At 44.4% G+C, this 17219-nt stretch overlaps 1 protein-coding gene across 4 annotated transcripts in view; it reads left to right on the top strand.

The window, feature by feature from the left end:
- Window positions 1-414: 414 nt before the first annotated feature.
- Window positions 415-17219, top strand: part of KAK (HECT ubiquitin protein ligase family protein KAK) — a 52035-nt gene continuing 35230 nt past the window's right edge. For 2 of the 4 annotated variants that reach the window (XM_087671479.1, XM_087671478.1), the window contains exons 1-5: window positions 415-1638; window positions 1744-1854; window positions 1940-2056; window positions 2151-2330; window positions 2414-2578. In XM_087671479.1, the coding sequence (XP_087527605.1) occupies window positions 784-1638; window positions 1744-1854; window positions 1940-2056; window positions 2151-2330; window positions 2414-2578 (1428 nt within the window). In that variant the 5' untranslated portion in view covers window positions 415-783. The remainder of the gene's footprint in view (window positions 1639-1743; window positions 1855-1939; window positions 2057-2150; window positions 2331-2413; window positions 2579-17219) is intronic. The other 2 variants (XM_087671481.1, XM_087671480.1) reach the window with 1 other exon arrangement.

Raw genomic sequence — 17219 nt, 5'->3', positions numbered from 1 at the left:
CTTCGGTTTAAAAATCCCTTGAAAATATAGAGTCAAAGATATTCTGTATAGGCAATTACTGAAAATGTGAACACTAGGGTGAGGAGAGGAAGTAGCTCTATGAGCTCTACCACCTCTAGCTTGCTGAGTGGAGTAGAACACAGTATCTCTACTTTGAGAGGTACTCAAACTTGAATAAAGCACGGGGTAGAAGAAAAGGAGGAAAGAGGAGAGGAGTCCGATTCTTCTGAACAACTCGATGGTGAGGAAAATATTAATTACCTAATAATAATAATATGTACATTAATTAATTGAACGATGGTGTGTTTTTCATCTCCCTTATTCGCACCGCTTTCTCTCGAGTCTCTGTTCTATATGCTGGTGGTAAGCCCATATATAACATACAATATAAATACTTACGACCCATCTCTATTTTTCCTCTCAAGCACCCCTTTCCTCTCTCTCGCTCTCTCTCTCTCTTCCTTCGTCTCCCTCTCTTCTTCTTCATCTTCTTATTCCTCTTCTTCGTCTCCCCCTTCCTGATGCTGGCTTTTCCCCTCGTCCATCTCCTGCTTCCGCCTGCCACCGCCACAGGAAACCCTAACCCCGCCCCCCGCCCCACCCCCACCGCCTCCCCCGAGCTCTCCCCTCCCCCCCTCCCTCCCTCCTCCCTCGCCTCGATTCTCCCCTCCCCCTTCCCCCCCTCGGATCACCCCTCTCCCCTCCCCGGCTCCTATCATGCCCCCCTCTGCACATCTCGTGGTGTGAAGGCGAGCCGGGGGAGAGCGGGGTTGCAGGTCTTTTATGGAAACACGCAGCCGTAAGCGGGCGGAGGCCACTGGACAACGGCCATCGCCTGCACGGGCCGCCAAGCGAGCACGCATCCCCCCTGCATCCTCTGCCTCTATCCCCCCTCGTTCGCGCAGAGGAATCCTAGCAGCAGCAGCAGCATCAAACAGCACCAGCACAATTTCTCGCTCTCTGGAGGTAAGTATGGATTCGCCGTTCCAATCGTCGTCATCTGCATCTAGGAACGAGAAAAACCCTAAGAAGGAGCAGGACAAGGAAGACGACCAGGGATCTCGCAAAGCCATCCTGGGAATGGACACAGAGAAGGAGTTGGAGAAGGGGAAAGAGAAAGAGACGGAGGATGAAAAAGAGCGGCAGCGTGACAGGGAGAGGCACAGCGGAGGTGGTGATGATGATAATGATGGAGAGGGCAACAGCAGCCTGCAGCACAACCTCGCATCTGCAAGCAGTGCATTGCAGGGACTTCTCAGAAAACTAGGAGCAGGATTAGATGAGCTTTTGCCAACTTCGAGTCCCCATCAGAGCAGCAAATTGAAGAGGATTCTATCAGGATTGAGGGCAGAAGGTGAGGAGGGTAGACAGTTGGAGGCCCTCTCTCAGCTATGCGAATTGCTTTCTATCGGGACTGAAGAATCACTAAGCAGTTTCTCAGTAGATTCTTTTGTGCCTTTGTTGGTTGGACTTCTGAATCACGAGTACAACCCTGATATGATGCTTCTAGCAGCTCGGGCACTTACCCACCTGTGCGATGTGTTACCGACATCATGTGCTGCTGTCGTACATTATGGTGCAGTTCCTTGCCTGTGTGCACGTCTGTTGACTATAGAATACATTGACCTGGCAGAGCAGGTAATAGAGATGCCCTAGCAGGAGGTGACACAAAATCAAGCTTCTGTTTTGACACACTTTTTCTGCTCCTTGCAAAATTTTAATTGGTCGAGGGTGCTATTGCAGTCCTTGCAAGCTCTTGAAAAGATTTCTCATGAGCATCCAACTGCCTGTTTACGAGGAGGAGCACTACTGGCTGTTCTGTCATACCTTGACTTCTTCTCCACTGGCGTGCAGGTGACTAAGATTTTAGCTACAGTAGTTGATTCTTGAAACCTACTTTGTCCTTTATTGTTCTTATGAATCGGTATAACTTTAACAGAGAGTTGCCGTTTCAACTGCTGCAAACATATGCCGGCAATTGCCTTTGGATGCCTCTGATTTTGTGGTAGAAGCAGTTCCCATCTTGACAAACCTTCTTCAGTACCATGACACAAAGGTAATACAGACCTGCATTTCTCTGGTTAATGCTAGTGTTATTCTGTCCTCAAAAGTATGTAACACATGTAAATTTGTTCATGATTCTGGTGCAGGTTGTAGAACATGCTTCAGTTTGCCTGACTCGCATAGCAGAGTCTTTTGCTTCGTCTTCTGAAAAGCTAGACATGCTGTGCTCTCATGGCTTGATACCTCAAGCTGTGCGTCTCATCTCTGTCAGTACTCCTAGCAGCGGGATGGTTTCACAAACTTCTCTCAGCAATTCAACTTACACGGTGTGTATTGTTTGTATAGGACTTGTGACTTACATATTTCAAAGCAAGCTCATTGGATACTGACAGATTTTTACTCACTGTAGGGTTTGATACGGTTGTTATCCACTTGTGCAAGTGGCTCAGCGGTTGCTGCAGAGAGTCTTCTATTGCTGAACATCAGCAGCATTCTAAAAGACATTCTTGCTGGCTCTGGGCTTGTTTCTAGTATTTCTGTATCACCTTCGTCCGTGAATCGGCCACCTGAACAGGTAGGCATTTTCTATGTTATCTATGTTTGGCAAATTGAGTGTCAACATTAATGTAGTTAGCAGACACGTTTTGGTCAGAAGAGTCAGGATATTAGTTGATATGCACATTGCCTAGATACAGGAAGATACAGTTCTTCATTGGTTAAGTGTGGCATAATGTGCTCTTTCTGGTTACATCATGTGCATCTGTTAAGTTGAAAATTGTAAAGGGTTCAGACACTAAATAAGCATAGAGCTGAGAGAAAGCTCACGATTCCTCTCTGTAAGCTGGCGTTTCCGAGTTTCTTTGCTCAATTCATTTTTGCCATTGTTGATCAAGTTTACAACACAGCGGAGGAAAAAAGAATTAATTTAACAGAAAGGACAGCAGCCTACTCAGAATCTCAGAGTGCTGAGAAAGCTTATGATTCCTTTTTTAAAGCAGGTGCTTTCTGAGTTTCTTTGCTCAATTCATTTTTACCAATGCTGCCCAAGTTTACAATGCAGAATTGGATTTCTTGGGTAGGTTCAACTCAATTAATGAATGAGCTAATATGTTGAAGGCAACTATCCAAGCTAGATATGCTACTTTGTAACATTATTGGGGGTACGTACTGGACATGGCACAACCTTGTAGTCTCACCTACCTAAGATGCTTGAAAAAATGGGCTCATAAACAGTGCTCATTGTTATTTGAGAAAAAGATGAATGAATTGGACACAAAGCACAGTACTTATTCAGAATCTCATTGATGTAAAACGTTTTTTCTCAATTTACTTAGCCAATCTAGTGTTGTTACTTAACTGGTTTGCATTTCTATTTTCGTCTTTCTTTTATTGGCTTTTCTTTGTTCCCTTTGTTTATCTTGTGGGCCCAATTTCTCCATTGGTTCTTTTCTCCCCTTTAAAATTTCTTGATGTTTTATAAAATAAGATGGTTGGTGTGACTACTTGCTAATGTATTGATCTTTCATAGATCTTTTCCTAATTGAACCCTTAGCACAAAGTTCAAATGGATTATGGTCTATAGATTTTGTATCATGCATTGACTAAGTTGACGTAGAATAAAGAATAATTGAAAAGTTTACCATTTGAGGTCCATTTTGGCCTATAATTAGGATTAGTGGCTTGGTGAAAATATTAGAACAACAGAATTTGATTGTAATGATCTCATAATCTTTGTTTTTAAGAAAAAATTGAAATGACACCTCAATGTAAAAAAAAAAAAACTCAAAAAAAGCTCAAAGAAAGGAAGAAAGTCTTTAGATTAGAGCTCGGAGAAAATGTCATATAGAATCTTGCCAATGTGTTTAGGGCAAATCCAAGCAATTGAAAGAAAGTTCATGATGGTAAGAATTTTATGTATAAACCCTTGATCTGCTTGATACTTTTGAAAATGAGTTAGAAGAGCTACACTTGGTGCATGTTGAAGCAAAACATTGCAAATTTTATCCTCTTTGTCTTTTCTAGGTGGTAATACGGCTCAAGCTTTAGACACCTTTACTTGGTGCAGAACAAAGTTCTAGGGCTTAAGCCCTTTTGCCTTGAATCCTCAACAATTTAAGACATTACACTTTGCTGTCCGACTTTGATTTGGCCTTTTGGTTTAGCCTTTTTTAACTCTCTTGAAGTTTCAGCTTGTCACAATATTCTTTTGCACAACTACTTTCTTAAAAAGCAAGGCTTATATGACATTTGATTAGAAAAGCAACAACATCTATGGAAAAAGACTAAATTGAATAACTGGTTTTTCCTCATTATAGATGGATAAGTATAACATTTCACCATTGTCACAATGCTTTCCAACTTTTAAGTTAAAATTTTCTCAATGATGTAACTTAAAGGATTAGAATTAAAAGAAAATGCATCGTTGAGATGCAATAATATATCAGTAAAGTGATAATGGTTCATCCTGTCAGAAGTGGTGTAGCAATGGAAGCATAAACAACATGCTGAAGTAAATTGTTGAAACACAAGACGAGAGAAAGAAAGAATGAATGAATACAAGTACAGATGAGAACTTAGATGTGTGCTCGGGAAATGGAATCCATATCGAACATGAGACAGCAACACACAACAGTGAGTCACTGGCTGTGTGGGCACCTTGGCACCGGCTCCTCTCTTCCCAAAAGAATCCACAATTGATGGCTGAAGTACACGAGAGGAGGAGGAGCCCTAGCAATATATAGGCATAGAATGGGGGGAGCAATAAATGTAATCAGCTAGCATTTAATGTTGGTTGACCAGCATTAAATGCTCCCTAGCCCTAGACAACACTCTAGAAAATGCCAGATAAATACTATATAAAATGTTGTAGCCTCTGTAGCATAGACTCATACCTGAGTTGACTAATCTGCTAACACATCCTTATTGTTAAAGAAAGATAATATTTTTTCCTTTTTGGAGAAAAGAAAATTCTATTGATAACACCTTGAAGAAAATCCCCCCCCCCGAAGGAAAAATACAAAGTATATAAGGAACATTGTAAAGAGTAGTTAAGTATGTCATGATACGATGGTTGTGTGAATAACCAATTTGGTGGGCTATAATGCTAGACTATTTGTAGGTAGTATAAAAGAGATGCCAAAGCCCTAGGTGCATATGAAGGCATCCCCCCTCCTTATTCTCCCAAAGCCACCTTGTGTCCTTTGCCATCTTGCATAGAGTGTGGATGGTCTTTGTTGAGATCTTTAAAAGAGTTTTGCTGTTGATACATTGTAAATGTCTATAGCATGGCTGTACCTCTTGTTCCAAATGCAAGACAATAATGTAGCAATTAGCTTTCGTCTATGATACTGTTCTTGGGTCCATTTTGTTTGCGAGTAAGTTGGAATGGGGATCTTGCATAGGTGTTGTCCAACGATGAGAAAAAAACATCCGCATATCCCCATGGGGTGCCTCTCTCTAGGACCCAAGTTATAGCCCCTTGGATTGTGACAATGGTCTCTATTAAGATGTGAAAGATCATTGTGTATAGGGATCCTGCTTAGGTGCTTTCCAACAATGAGAAAAGGAAGGCTTTCTTGAACATCATCATATCCACATGTGGGGCCTTTCTCTGTGACCCAAGCTATAGCACCCTTGGCTGCATGGCCTTTAGTGTGACATGAAAGATCATTTTGAGGGCTCTCCTTTGTATCTTCTAGGCTTTGCGATAGTCCCATAGGTAGTGGTGTTGCGTCTCCCTTGGCTCACCACATCTCACAAATGTCATTGGGTCTTGGCCATATCTAAGCCAAGTACTAATTGCTAGGCTCCAATGAGCTAAAAGCAAGAGATTTTTCTAGGCCTAAAGTTGTCCTCTAGCTTTCTCTAAAAGTTTGACAAGAAATGATTTGAGATATTGTGCTTATGGCATATACCAATGGGTTGTGGTGTTTGGCCATGTGATCTTACTCATTCGAATCCTCCTCCCTAGCCTAGTAGTGTAAACAAAAAAGGCCATGTTGCATGGCCTATCAAGGAATGGATCCCTCTCCATCCACTCTCATCGATCTCATCATAGTTTTTGAAAGGGCCTTTGATTAGTTGAGTTTCTCCATCTGTCTAATAGACAATTGGCTAGGTTTGGATTGATGTACCACTTCCTCTTGTGGTGTGCCATTACTTCAATTCTTTGTTTAGAGTATCATGTGAACTCTTTTTGGTCCAAGTCTCACATTAAAGGCAACCATTCCTCTTAGCCATAAAAGTAAATGTTCTTTTCTTGCTAGTCACAATGACCACAAGAAGGATCATGGATGTCCTTTGGAGAAGCAACCAACGTGGGCTTAAGAAGTGCCTATAATAGTTTTCTAGTTAGGAGGTACTTTGTTTGCCATGGCCTTAATTATAGCTGATGGAGGCTAGATGCAACATATATCTCTATGCCTTGATGATAGCAACTATAAGTTTGACCTCAAAACTTCTCTCTATGTCTTTTGCTCCTGATCTTCTAATAGATTTAGTTAATGTTGATTTGCCATGGTTCTTCATGCATAGTGGGACAGATTGAAGTCTCAATGGGTGCTTTTTTAGTGGCTGCTCACACAGTGGTGCGCTACCCTAGACAACTTATGCCTATAAATAGGTAGTCACTTCATTCATTCTTCACTTCTATCACCCCACACCACTCTTTAGTCATTCTTCACCTCTCTTCCTTCGTTATTAGACACCCTTCCCTTCTCTCACCAACCCCTTCCACTGCCCTCACACCCCTTTAGGTCATTGCAGTTTGTGGCTGGTGGCTCATGCCCTGTGACTGCCTTCACCTTCCTCTTTTGCTTTAGGCATCCTGTTCCAGCATCAAGCCTTGCGTTTGGAGCATCTTCCACCTAGCATCGCCATCATATGCTTGGTGTTAGCATCCTTCTCCATCAGGCTCCACCTTCACCTGCGTTTTTCAGTGTGGAGGCCTTCTCCTTGCTTGGCGTCATCATCTCTAGCTTGGCATTTGCATCCTAGCCTTTGACGACAATTTACTTCAGAGTGCAAGTGATTTTATCATTCGACTATCATAGGGGTTGTTGAGACCTGCGTTTTTGTAGCTTGGCTCCTCCATCACTTGGGCATCACTCGTTTATCACAAGGGTTGTTGGGATCCACGTTTTTGTAGTGTGGCTTCTCCTCATCACGTGGTGTCATTCGTCTATTATAGGGGCTGCAGGGACATGCGTCTTTGCAGCTTGGCTTCTCCTCCATCAGTTGGTATCACTCATGTATCACAAAGGTTGTTGGGACATGCATTTTTGCAGCTTGGCTCATCTTCCATCATCTAGCATCATCATTATCCACATGGCGTTAGGATTTGGGCTTCTCTCCTTGTGTTTGATAGCTCTGACACTTTGGGATTTGTGTTGTGCTACCCAGGTCACTCCCCAGTATTAGGGGATTGAGGTTCGCTCCCCCGACAGTTGGTGATCATCTTCCACATCTTTGATGGCTTCAAAGGACTGCAAGTCGCTCTCTCAATTGCTGTCCTTCACCTTCGAGTGATTACTTCGATAGCCCACTACTTGGAGGATTAGGTTTTGCTCCACTCACTGTGCAGATTTCCCATAGTGGTGTTGTCGATTGTTTCAGATAGGACAGTGTGGTTATCTTTTGAGCTTCGGCTCTGTTGTATTAGCTTTTCTTCTTATAGGATGATTCAATGCACCATCACCATGTTCTTCTTGCGTTTTTGAGTTTCTCCTCTCTCAATGTTTGCCATACACACTGTTTTACTCCTTGCAAACCCTACTCTCTGCACTGTGGCTTATTTTGACATGGTATTAGAGCATACTTGTTATTTTTGACATGCCTCTTCTTTAGAAAAAGACCCTTGGACAATGAGGTTAGCCAATAAGATTCTCCTTGGCTATTTGGATCTATGCCACCCTTACTCTAGCTAGAGGCTTCCATCTTCTCTTAAACAAATTAAGTTGTTGATGAGGCACTTCACGTGGCTAATGTATGACAATGAGAATGCCCAATAAGAAGTGATGCACCACATGGTTGCAAGTAAAACTGGGTTGGTGACTACCACTCTCTCTAATAGTGAATGCTTGACCAAGCTTCAATAAAGGAGCTTCTCAGAAATGCAAAGTAAAAGAGGTAATGTCAATTTCCATATGGCATTTAAGATAACTCACCATGGTCCGATGGGGGGGAATTAAGCAAAGTCGTTTTGGTATCGTCATTTTGGTTGCCTAGTGTCACATATTACAAATCCGTAGGACTTATGCCAATTAACTAAAGGTGCTTGTTGCTTTACAAAATATGTCCATGGTTGCTACAAGGGCCCTAAAGTTACTCTTATCCTTTGTTTTTAGATAAATTGTTGTGCTCGACATCAAGAAGCTTCTCTAGCTCAAGGGTGGAGAACTTGGTATCTACTATACATGTGAATCGATCTATCAAGGAGGAGTTCATGGTCTCTAAAACAAATAAGAACAAGGGGGCTAGTGGACAACCTTGTCTTACTGATGTTTGGATGTTGAATCTCTCTTCTTTGGCCCAACTATTCATAAATAGGCTATATGTTGAGGAATAAAGAGTTGTAGCTCCTTTATCTATCGGGGAGTTGATCCATTGCCTTGGGAATCCCATCCTTAGGCATCATGCCCATGGTTGGACCATCTCTTCAATATAGACTCCATTCATATAGCTCGGGCCTCAAGGGTCTAGTTGTGGACCCTAGCAAGGTTGTATAGTACTTTGTAGCCATTTGCCTTGCCTCTAGAGGGCCGTGTGCTATGGATCCAATAACTCTCTTGAATCTTCATACACCTTGTTTAGAATGTTTAAGTGTTTTGGCCTTATAATGCAAAAGGAATCTCCATTAACCTGGTCTTTAAACCGAGTCTAGAAGGAAGCTCTTGCATGAAACTTGTACTTTGATCTGACTTCCTTTGTGGCATTATATTTGATTTGGCATGCAACTAGTGATGCTCTAGTGGTTCTCTCCCTCTTTAGGAGGCCTTTGTCTCCTCCTCAAGGCCATCTCTATAAAGAAGGAATTGATCTTGTGTAGGCTCTCATCCAAGTCTCTTGTTGCGTGTCAATTAAGAAGGGTTTGGATTTCCAAGTTTGTGTGGCCAATAAATTGTTGTGCTTGAGATCAAGAAGCTGTTCTAACTCAAGGGTGGATAACTTGATATCTATTATATCCATGGATCTATGTATCAGGGAGGAGCTCATGGCCTCTAAAACAAATAGGAACAAGAGGGCTAAGGGACAACCTTGTATCACTGATGTTTGGATGTTAAATCTCTCTCCTTTGGCCCAACTATTCATAACCCGACTATATGTTGAGGAATAAAGAGTTGCAACTCCCTTCATCTATTGGGGAGTTGATCCACTGCCTTGGGAATCCCATCCTTAGGCATCATGCCCGTGGTTGGACCATCTCTTTAACATAGACATAGCTTGAGACTTGAGGGTCCAACCATAGGCATCATGCCCATGGTTGGACCATCTATTCAGCATAGACTCCATTCATATAGCTCGGGCCTCAAGGGTCTAGTTGTGGATCCTAGCAAGTTTGTATAGTACTTTGTAGCCATTTGCCTTGCCTCTAGAGGGCCGTGTGCTATGAATCCATTAACTCTCTTGAATCTTCATACACCTTGTCTAGAATGTTCAAGTGTTTTGACCTTATGATGCAAAAGAATCACTGTTAACCCCGTCTTTAAACCGAGTCTAGAAGGAAGCTCTTGCATGAAACTTGTACTTTGATCTGGCTTCCTTCATGGCATCAATCTTTGCTTTGGCATGCAACTAGTGATGCTCTAGTTGTTCTCTCCCTCTTTAGGAACCCTTTGTCTCCTCCTTATGGTCAACTCCATGAAGAAGGAATTGATCGTGTAGGCTCTCATCCAAGTCTCTTGTTACCTATTAGTTGAGAAGGGTTTGGATTTCCAAGTTTGTGCAACCAATTCTCTAAGATCGTTATCATAGAATAGGTGCTTTGCAATCTCGACATTGGAGTGGGTCCTTTGAGACTATAAAGAAGGACCAATGGAATTGATGAATCATTCGAGCGGGTTGTGATAGGTATGATGCCTACTAGTCAGCCTTTGTTGCAAGTCTAGTCATCCACATAAACTTTTTGACCTGGAGAAAGTTCTAGCTCTTGCTAGCCTATCTTTCCATACAAATTTTGTTGATCTTGGAGAAAGTTCTAGCTCTTGTTGGCTTATCTTTTTTAGATAACTAAAGTGAGCCTATAGATGTGCCAAGGTTTATTGTGGACTGTGGTCTTGTCCTCCAATGTGAAATAAGAGCTCTTTTGAGGTAGCTTGCTCGCCTCCCCTAATGGTCTTTATAAATTTGACTCCCATCTCCAAGGCCTCCACCATGTAAAAGTTGCCACTCACCTTCCAATGATCAACTTGGGATAGGGATTAATTGAGGGTAGTCCAAAGTCATTTATGATTGCACTGGCCATTTGAGGCATAAGTGACCATTAGATCAACAAGTGCAGCATCCTCTCAGAGAAATCTATTTGGCTCTCCTTGGAATTGTGATGCCTCGGCCTTATATTGATTTGGTGCTTGTATCTTTGTAATACCCACAATTGTTACCCAGTAAGAGTGGCTTTGTCTTGGCCAAAGCTTCCCATTACATGAAGATATTCTCTATCTTGAGAGGTGGTGCTCTTGTAGCATGAGAAAATCTATGAATCCTCCTACAAATGCTTTGAGTAAATCTTGTTCTATGAGGCTTTAGCTTGAAATGATGTCTTTCGAAGCCTTGTACATTCCATGAGAGGATCCTCATGGGGTGCATCCAAGTCTCTTGGGCTAGTGTGGCTTTGCCCTCTTATCTCCAATCTCTTGATTTTTAGATGTTGGGTGACTCTTTGCCATGCATCTCAACTAATGGAAAGCACATCAAATCGAGTGAATGTGATAAGTGCTTACTCATTAGTCACCTTGCCTCTATGGAATTAAGTCCTTAGAAGCTACCCTAATACCCTAAGGTTCTAGATCCCTGAATAAATCTGAAAATTTGACGGGTTGGAAAGGCAACAAATGGCCTGCTTTCATATTTAATGGTGCCTATTACAAAGGATCTCACCAAAATGGTTAGAACAATCTAGACTAATTTAGAACAATCTAGATTAATTTAGCTTGGTTAAATCAAAGTGATTAATGGAATTACTATGTCGAGAAATTATTCATCTCAAATTTGATTGATGAAAACGAAGCAAAGAGTTTCTCTTAGCGGAAATGAAATAATAGCTAATCTGTCTAGGAAAAATCTGCACTTATATGATCGGGCTAGGCACAACTCAAAAGCAATGTTTTGAATATGAGAGGTATGATATGATAGATGTTGAAGGTGTAGAGTGTTGGCTACTTATGCTTCTCTTTCTCAAGATGTGAGTTCAAAGATGTTGGATAGGAAGACGAGGAGTTGTTCGGCTGCGAGAAGCTGAAATAACCCAAAACATTCGTTTTAGTTGGTATGATGATGTGGTAGGCTGTTTTTGCGGCAGCCATGGCACCAGTCCACCGTATTTTCTTGCAATGCCTTTGCTTCCACAATCATCGCCAATGCTTGGAGTTGCCGTCTTGTAGTCTACAACAACATTTTGTAGTTGAGGACCTGCTGTTGTTGAGGCAGCCTTGTTACACCTTTAGACAACCATTTGCCAATTCTACAAAGAGATTTGCTGTTGTCTGCATCCGATTCTTGAACTAGTCATCAAATTCCTGTTCACTTTGCTGGTCATCACCCTCCTTATGCCTTGAAGGCCGTGCATCCTACCCAATTGCAACATTTTCAGCTTGATATGTGTGGCCTGATTCTTGTCCAAGGTCAGGTATTGCATTTCCTTCATTCCCATGTGAATGTTTATATTGAGAGACATTATCACTGCTTGAGTCCATCTCACTGTATGAAGACATATTGCCGTAATTTCTCAACTGAGAGTAAAGATCAGCACTAGCACAAAGCTTTGGCTTGCAATCAGGTGCTTTAGGCCCACCAAATCAAGGGATTGAGTGGTCATCTCGGCGATGGAACCATGAAACCAACCTTCCTTCCGTGGATGGGTGGTAATTCCGTAATTACAACTTAGTTATTACAAATCTGAGAAATGCAAATTAACTTATAATCTTGGACAATAGAGACCTTTTTGGCCCCAAAGCTGACGCACCTCTCGGTATTTATTGGACTTAATTGAAGAAGTTGATGTACAATGGGATTCTCCCAATCCCTTTTGGTATTCCAACTCCCATTGCTGTCCAAAATGACCACAAGTTTTCAATCTGTTTTACCCCTTAATTTGGATAGTCAATTGGCCTTCACTTGCTTTGATGGAGATGAAAAATGTGTCAGAGTGCAGCGGTGCGGAAGCGTAGGACTGAGAGAGAGAGAACGCAGAGAGAGAAGAGAGAGAAAGAGACAGTGGAAGATGAAGATCTGCTGTATAAAGTGTGCCGAATACAAAGATATGCAGATATATACACGGGCGCAGTGCGCTGGACTGCGTGTCTCCACCTCGACGATGCAACGTGCTGTTCACCTCAAAGTCCGCTGCAGTCTGCACAGTCTCCTGTCTGAAATCTGCGAATAGAGACGGAATCTGCGCGTGTCACTGGTCTGTAATCTGCGAGCAGAGAAGTGTGGGAGACTGTTGGGAATGTCGGCTATTTATAGCCAAAATCTGGACAAAACAGGGCGCCAGAAATACCCTGTCGGCTACAGCCGATTGCCTGCACAGGTCGGACTGCCACGTGGCAGTCCGACTGCACACTGTCCGATTGGTCACTGCAGCACCTAACTGACTGAACCTGGCTATGATCTCTAACACCCCCTCTCAGAGCCGGGGCAGGGCAAAAGCCTGAGGGATCTGGAATGTCTCCGAAGTAGAGCCTGGGGCAGTGCCTTCGTAAACAAATCCGCAAGATTGTCCTCCGTCTTGCAGTACTCCACAGTGATGGTCGCATCCAGAAGCTTCTCTCTGATGAAGTGGTACTGGATCTCTATGTGCTTTGTCCGGGCATGAAAAACAGGGTTCCGTGCCAAGGCAATGCAACTCTCATTGTCACATTGCAGCAAAGTAGGACGAGTTTGGGGGCACCCAAGCTCCTCCAATAATCTTCGAAGCCACACAGCCTCACATGTGGTGGAAGACGCGGCCCGATACTCTGCCTCAGTAGATGAAGGGGCTACTGTGGGCTGCTTCTTGCTACTCCATGAAATAACACTTGCACCCAAGGTAAAACAATAACCTGTAGTAGACCACCTGTGGTCCACATCACCGGCCCAATCCGAGTCGCTCCAACCTGCAAGTACAAGATCTGAATCATCTGTCCCTGCGGGGTAATGAATCCCTAAATTAGACGTCCCCCTCAAATACCGAAGTATCCTCTGAGCAGCCTGCCAATGCACCGTCTTAGGTTCACTCATGAACCCTGCCAAGAGCCCAACAGCAAAACATAGATCAACCCTAGTGTTGAGAAGCCAAATCAAGGACCCAATCAACTGACGATAGGGGGAAGAATCCGCCAAAGGAGAAGCTGAATGGGAAGTGGCCTTCCAGTTCGGATCCATAGGAGTAGAAAGGGCCCGACAATCCTCCATCTCAAAAGACACCAAGAGCTCTTGTACATATCTCTGTTGAGAGATGAAGATCCCCCTCTGAGACTGATAAATCTCATGGCCCAAAAAGAAATGGAGTAGACCCAAGTCCATCATCTTGAACGTCCGATGTAAAGCTGACTTCGTCTCTTGGACCTGTTGTGCATCATCACCTGTGACAATCAAATCATCAATATATAAGACAAAAAGCACACAACCATCCTCGGAAGTGTGAACATAAAGTTGCGGATCGGCCTTGGAACGCCGATATCCCAACTGAGACTGGAGGAACGAATCAATCTTCTCGTTCCATGCATGCGGAGCCTGCTTGAGGCCATACAAGGCCTTCTTCAACCTGTAGACTTTCCCATCCGAGGATCCAAAACCAGGAGGCTGCTCAACATAGATCTCCTTCTTCAAATCACCATTGAGGAAGGCCGACTTCACATCCAACTGGTAAACAGGCCATCTCCTATGGCCAGCCAAAGCAAGAACAACTCTAATGGTCGCCACACGAGCTGTGGAGGCAAAAGTGTCATGACAGTCAATCCTTGGGCGCTGTGCAAAACCTTTAGCAACAAGGCGAGCCTTGTGCTTATCCAAAGAACCGTCGCTAAGGTATTTGGTCTTGAAGACCCACTTGACACCAATCACCTTCTTATTCGGGGGGCGGGGCACGAGTGACCAAGTGCCATTCCTCTCAATAGCCTCCAACTCGGCTTTCATAGCTTTCTTCCATGGTGTGGACTGTAAAGCCTCCTTCACGGAGGTGGGCTCTCGATCCTGCATAACACGGGTCATCAAACAATAGTTAGAGCAAACAAGCTCTGTAGAATGTGCCTGGTGCCTACGTGACCGCTGCGGACCATCTTGCAGTCCCTACTCCTCAGGAATCCCCTCGATCCCTAAATCACGGAGTGTGTCACGGGCCTAGCGAGGAGGAGGCCGAACCTCCCCTCGTCTCTCTCCATCAGCAGAAGACTTTGGAATATCCACCGGTGGTAACGCCTTAGGGGTGACCAGTGGAACTGTAGACTCTGTGTCAGAAACAGAATCATAATCAAAAGGCACGGGCTCCAGTGGAATTGTAGAAGGAGCCCAACTCTCCCCTGGATCTCCAAAAACGGGATGCTCCTCACCCGTTGAGATAGCCGGAACCTCCACAAACCGCACATCGTGGCTAGTGTACACATCCCGCTTAACGGGATCATACAGTCGGTAGCCTTGGGACTAGGAGCTGTAGCCAACAAATACATGTCTTCGGGAAGCTGCTTCAAATTTATCACGGTGAGCCTTGGGAATGTGAACATAGGCATCACACCCAAAGACCCTAAAGTAAGAAACATCTGGCTTCGTCCCAAATTAAGCCTCAAACGGGGTCATCCCTTCCACGGCCGAAGTAGGGGATCAATTAAGGATGTGGACTGCAATAGCCACAGCCTCTGCCCACAGAACCTGAGGGGTCCGTCGGTGCTCCATCATGGTGCGCGCCATCTCGATCACACTGCGGTTCTTCCGTTCAAGAATGCCATTTTCTTGAGGATTGTTGGTATTGGCAAACTCTTGGTGAATTCCTTTATCTGCACAAAACCGAGCAAACTCATTAGAAACAAATTCACCGCCCTTGTCGGATCGCAAGGTCTTCAACTTCCGGCCCGATCGGTTCTCCTCAAAGAGAAGCCAATCCTTGAAGTGTGAGAAAGCTTCTGACTTTAATGCCAAAAAATAGGCCCATGTCATCTTGCTGTAGTCATCTACGATCAGCATGAAGTACGAGCTCCCACGCAAGGACTCATTCCTCATAGGGTCACATAGATTCGTAGATACCAGCTCCATCGGTGAAGTAGACCGCCGTGAAGCTGTGTGGGGAATGGCATCCCTATGCTGCTTCCCTCGTATGCAGGAGACACATGGCTGCTGGCTCACCACTATAGCCGGTAACCCTCGAACAAGCTGTCCACGTGACGCCCTCCGAAGATAATCATAGTTCAGGTGACCAAACTGAGCATGCCATAACTCTGATTGTGACTGAGAGGTAAGAAGAAGAGTAGAGAGGGCGGTGGTAGACTTCAATTTATAAATGCCGTTCTCCTCATATCTAGATGATAGAACCTTCCTCGATCCACGATCAAGGACTCACACTGTAGAACTGTCAAACTCCACCAGAAGGCCAAGGGAGCAAATCTTATGAACTGATAGGAGATGGTACCCTAAGCGTGGTACATGCAAAACCTCGGAGGTATGGGTACCACCTCGTCCATCGGGAATAAGCTGCATCTTACCCCGACCTGCAATAGATACTGAAGAGTTGTCTCCAATGAGAATTTGCCCACGCTAGGGTCGCAACTGGGCAACACCATCTGATGAAGGAGTCATGTGCCGTGAGGGACCACTATCAACGATCCACTCTCGAGCCTGGGGAGCCGTCATCGCAGCATCAGAAGCATTCGGTGAAGCATCCTCAATGACAGCTAGATGAAGAAATGCAGCCACTGCTCCAGAATCCTTGGTGTCCTTCTTGTCTTTGTCAGGGCAATCCTTCTTCCAATGACTAGTCTTTCCACAAATATGGCATGTGGATTCTTTGTCCTTGTCCTTCTCCTTGTTCTTCTTGGACTTGTTATCCCCCTTTCTCTTCTTTTGGTCCTTCCTCTTCTTTTGAGAGGCTTGACCTGTCAGCGCCTCCGACTTGGAAGCATTCTGTCCCTTTAATTGTTCCTCTTGGTCCAAGACCATAGGAACCAACTCTTCCCACCGAAGAGTAGACTCTCCCCCTGAAGCAATAAGGGCAGAGTAAAATGTACCGAATCGTGGCGGCAACTGGGACAATAGTGTGATCGCTATGTCTTCAGAGGAAATTGGCTTCCCCGCATTCTGAACCTACATCTGAAGCTGCCTTAGCTTGTTGATGTGCTCCCGCAGTGAAGAAGACTTGTTTACGGACAAGGTCCGCATCTGTACCTCCAAGGAAACCCGCTTCATTAGGGTCATCCGATTGTACATCTGATCAAGCTCCAGCCATATCTCCCGAGCCACCGTCAAGTGCTCAATGTGAGCGATCACGGCTGTAGTACATGATAGAAAAAGAAAGGAATGAATCCTGGCATTCAGTTTGTCCTAATGAGACTGAGCCTTGGCCAACTCTGCACGAGCATCGGAAGAGAGTTTGGACTCATCTCTTACCGAGGGCCGGTCGATCTCCTCCTGTACCAGCTCCGCCAAATCATAGGACTCAAGGATGGCCAACATCATGACGCGCCAAATGCGGTAGTTGTCGCCGTCGAGCTTCTGATCTGCAGGAAGAGCCGGTAAGACAGGCACCTTCCGGTCCATAATCGACTGGAACTCCAAGTCAATCTCTCTAGACATCTTCACCTGTAGTGCCTTCACAAATGCAAAAGCAGCCCCCTCTGACTGTGAAAACTCAGCCTGCTAAGGCTCTTCCGCGTCTTGTACCTTCTTCACCCGCCGGAGGCGATGAAAAAGCAAAACCTGCACTTGTAGGCTGAAAACTCAAACTTCCTCCACGTCAAACAGCTGTAAACAGCAGCAAATCCACCACCTGGACTCCTTTCCTGTGCGCCCACACTCGCTTCAGCCTTGTTCCAAGG

The sequence above is a fragment of the Lygodium microphyllum genome, chromosome 29 (assembly GCF_053477565.2).
Source record: "Lygodium microphyllum isolate KBCC chromosome 29, Lygodium_microphyllum_v1.1.10, whole genome shotgun sequence".
Taxonomy (NCBI): Eukaryota; Viridiplantae; Streptophyta; class Polypodiopsida; order Schizaeales; family Lygodiaceae; genus Lygodium; species Lygodium microphyllum.
Note: the sequence above shows the minus strand (reverse complement) of the source record. Positions and strands in the feature narration are given on the sequence as shown.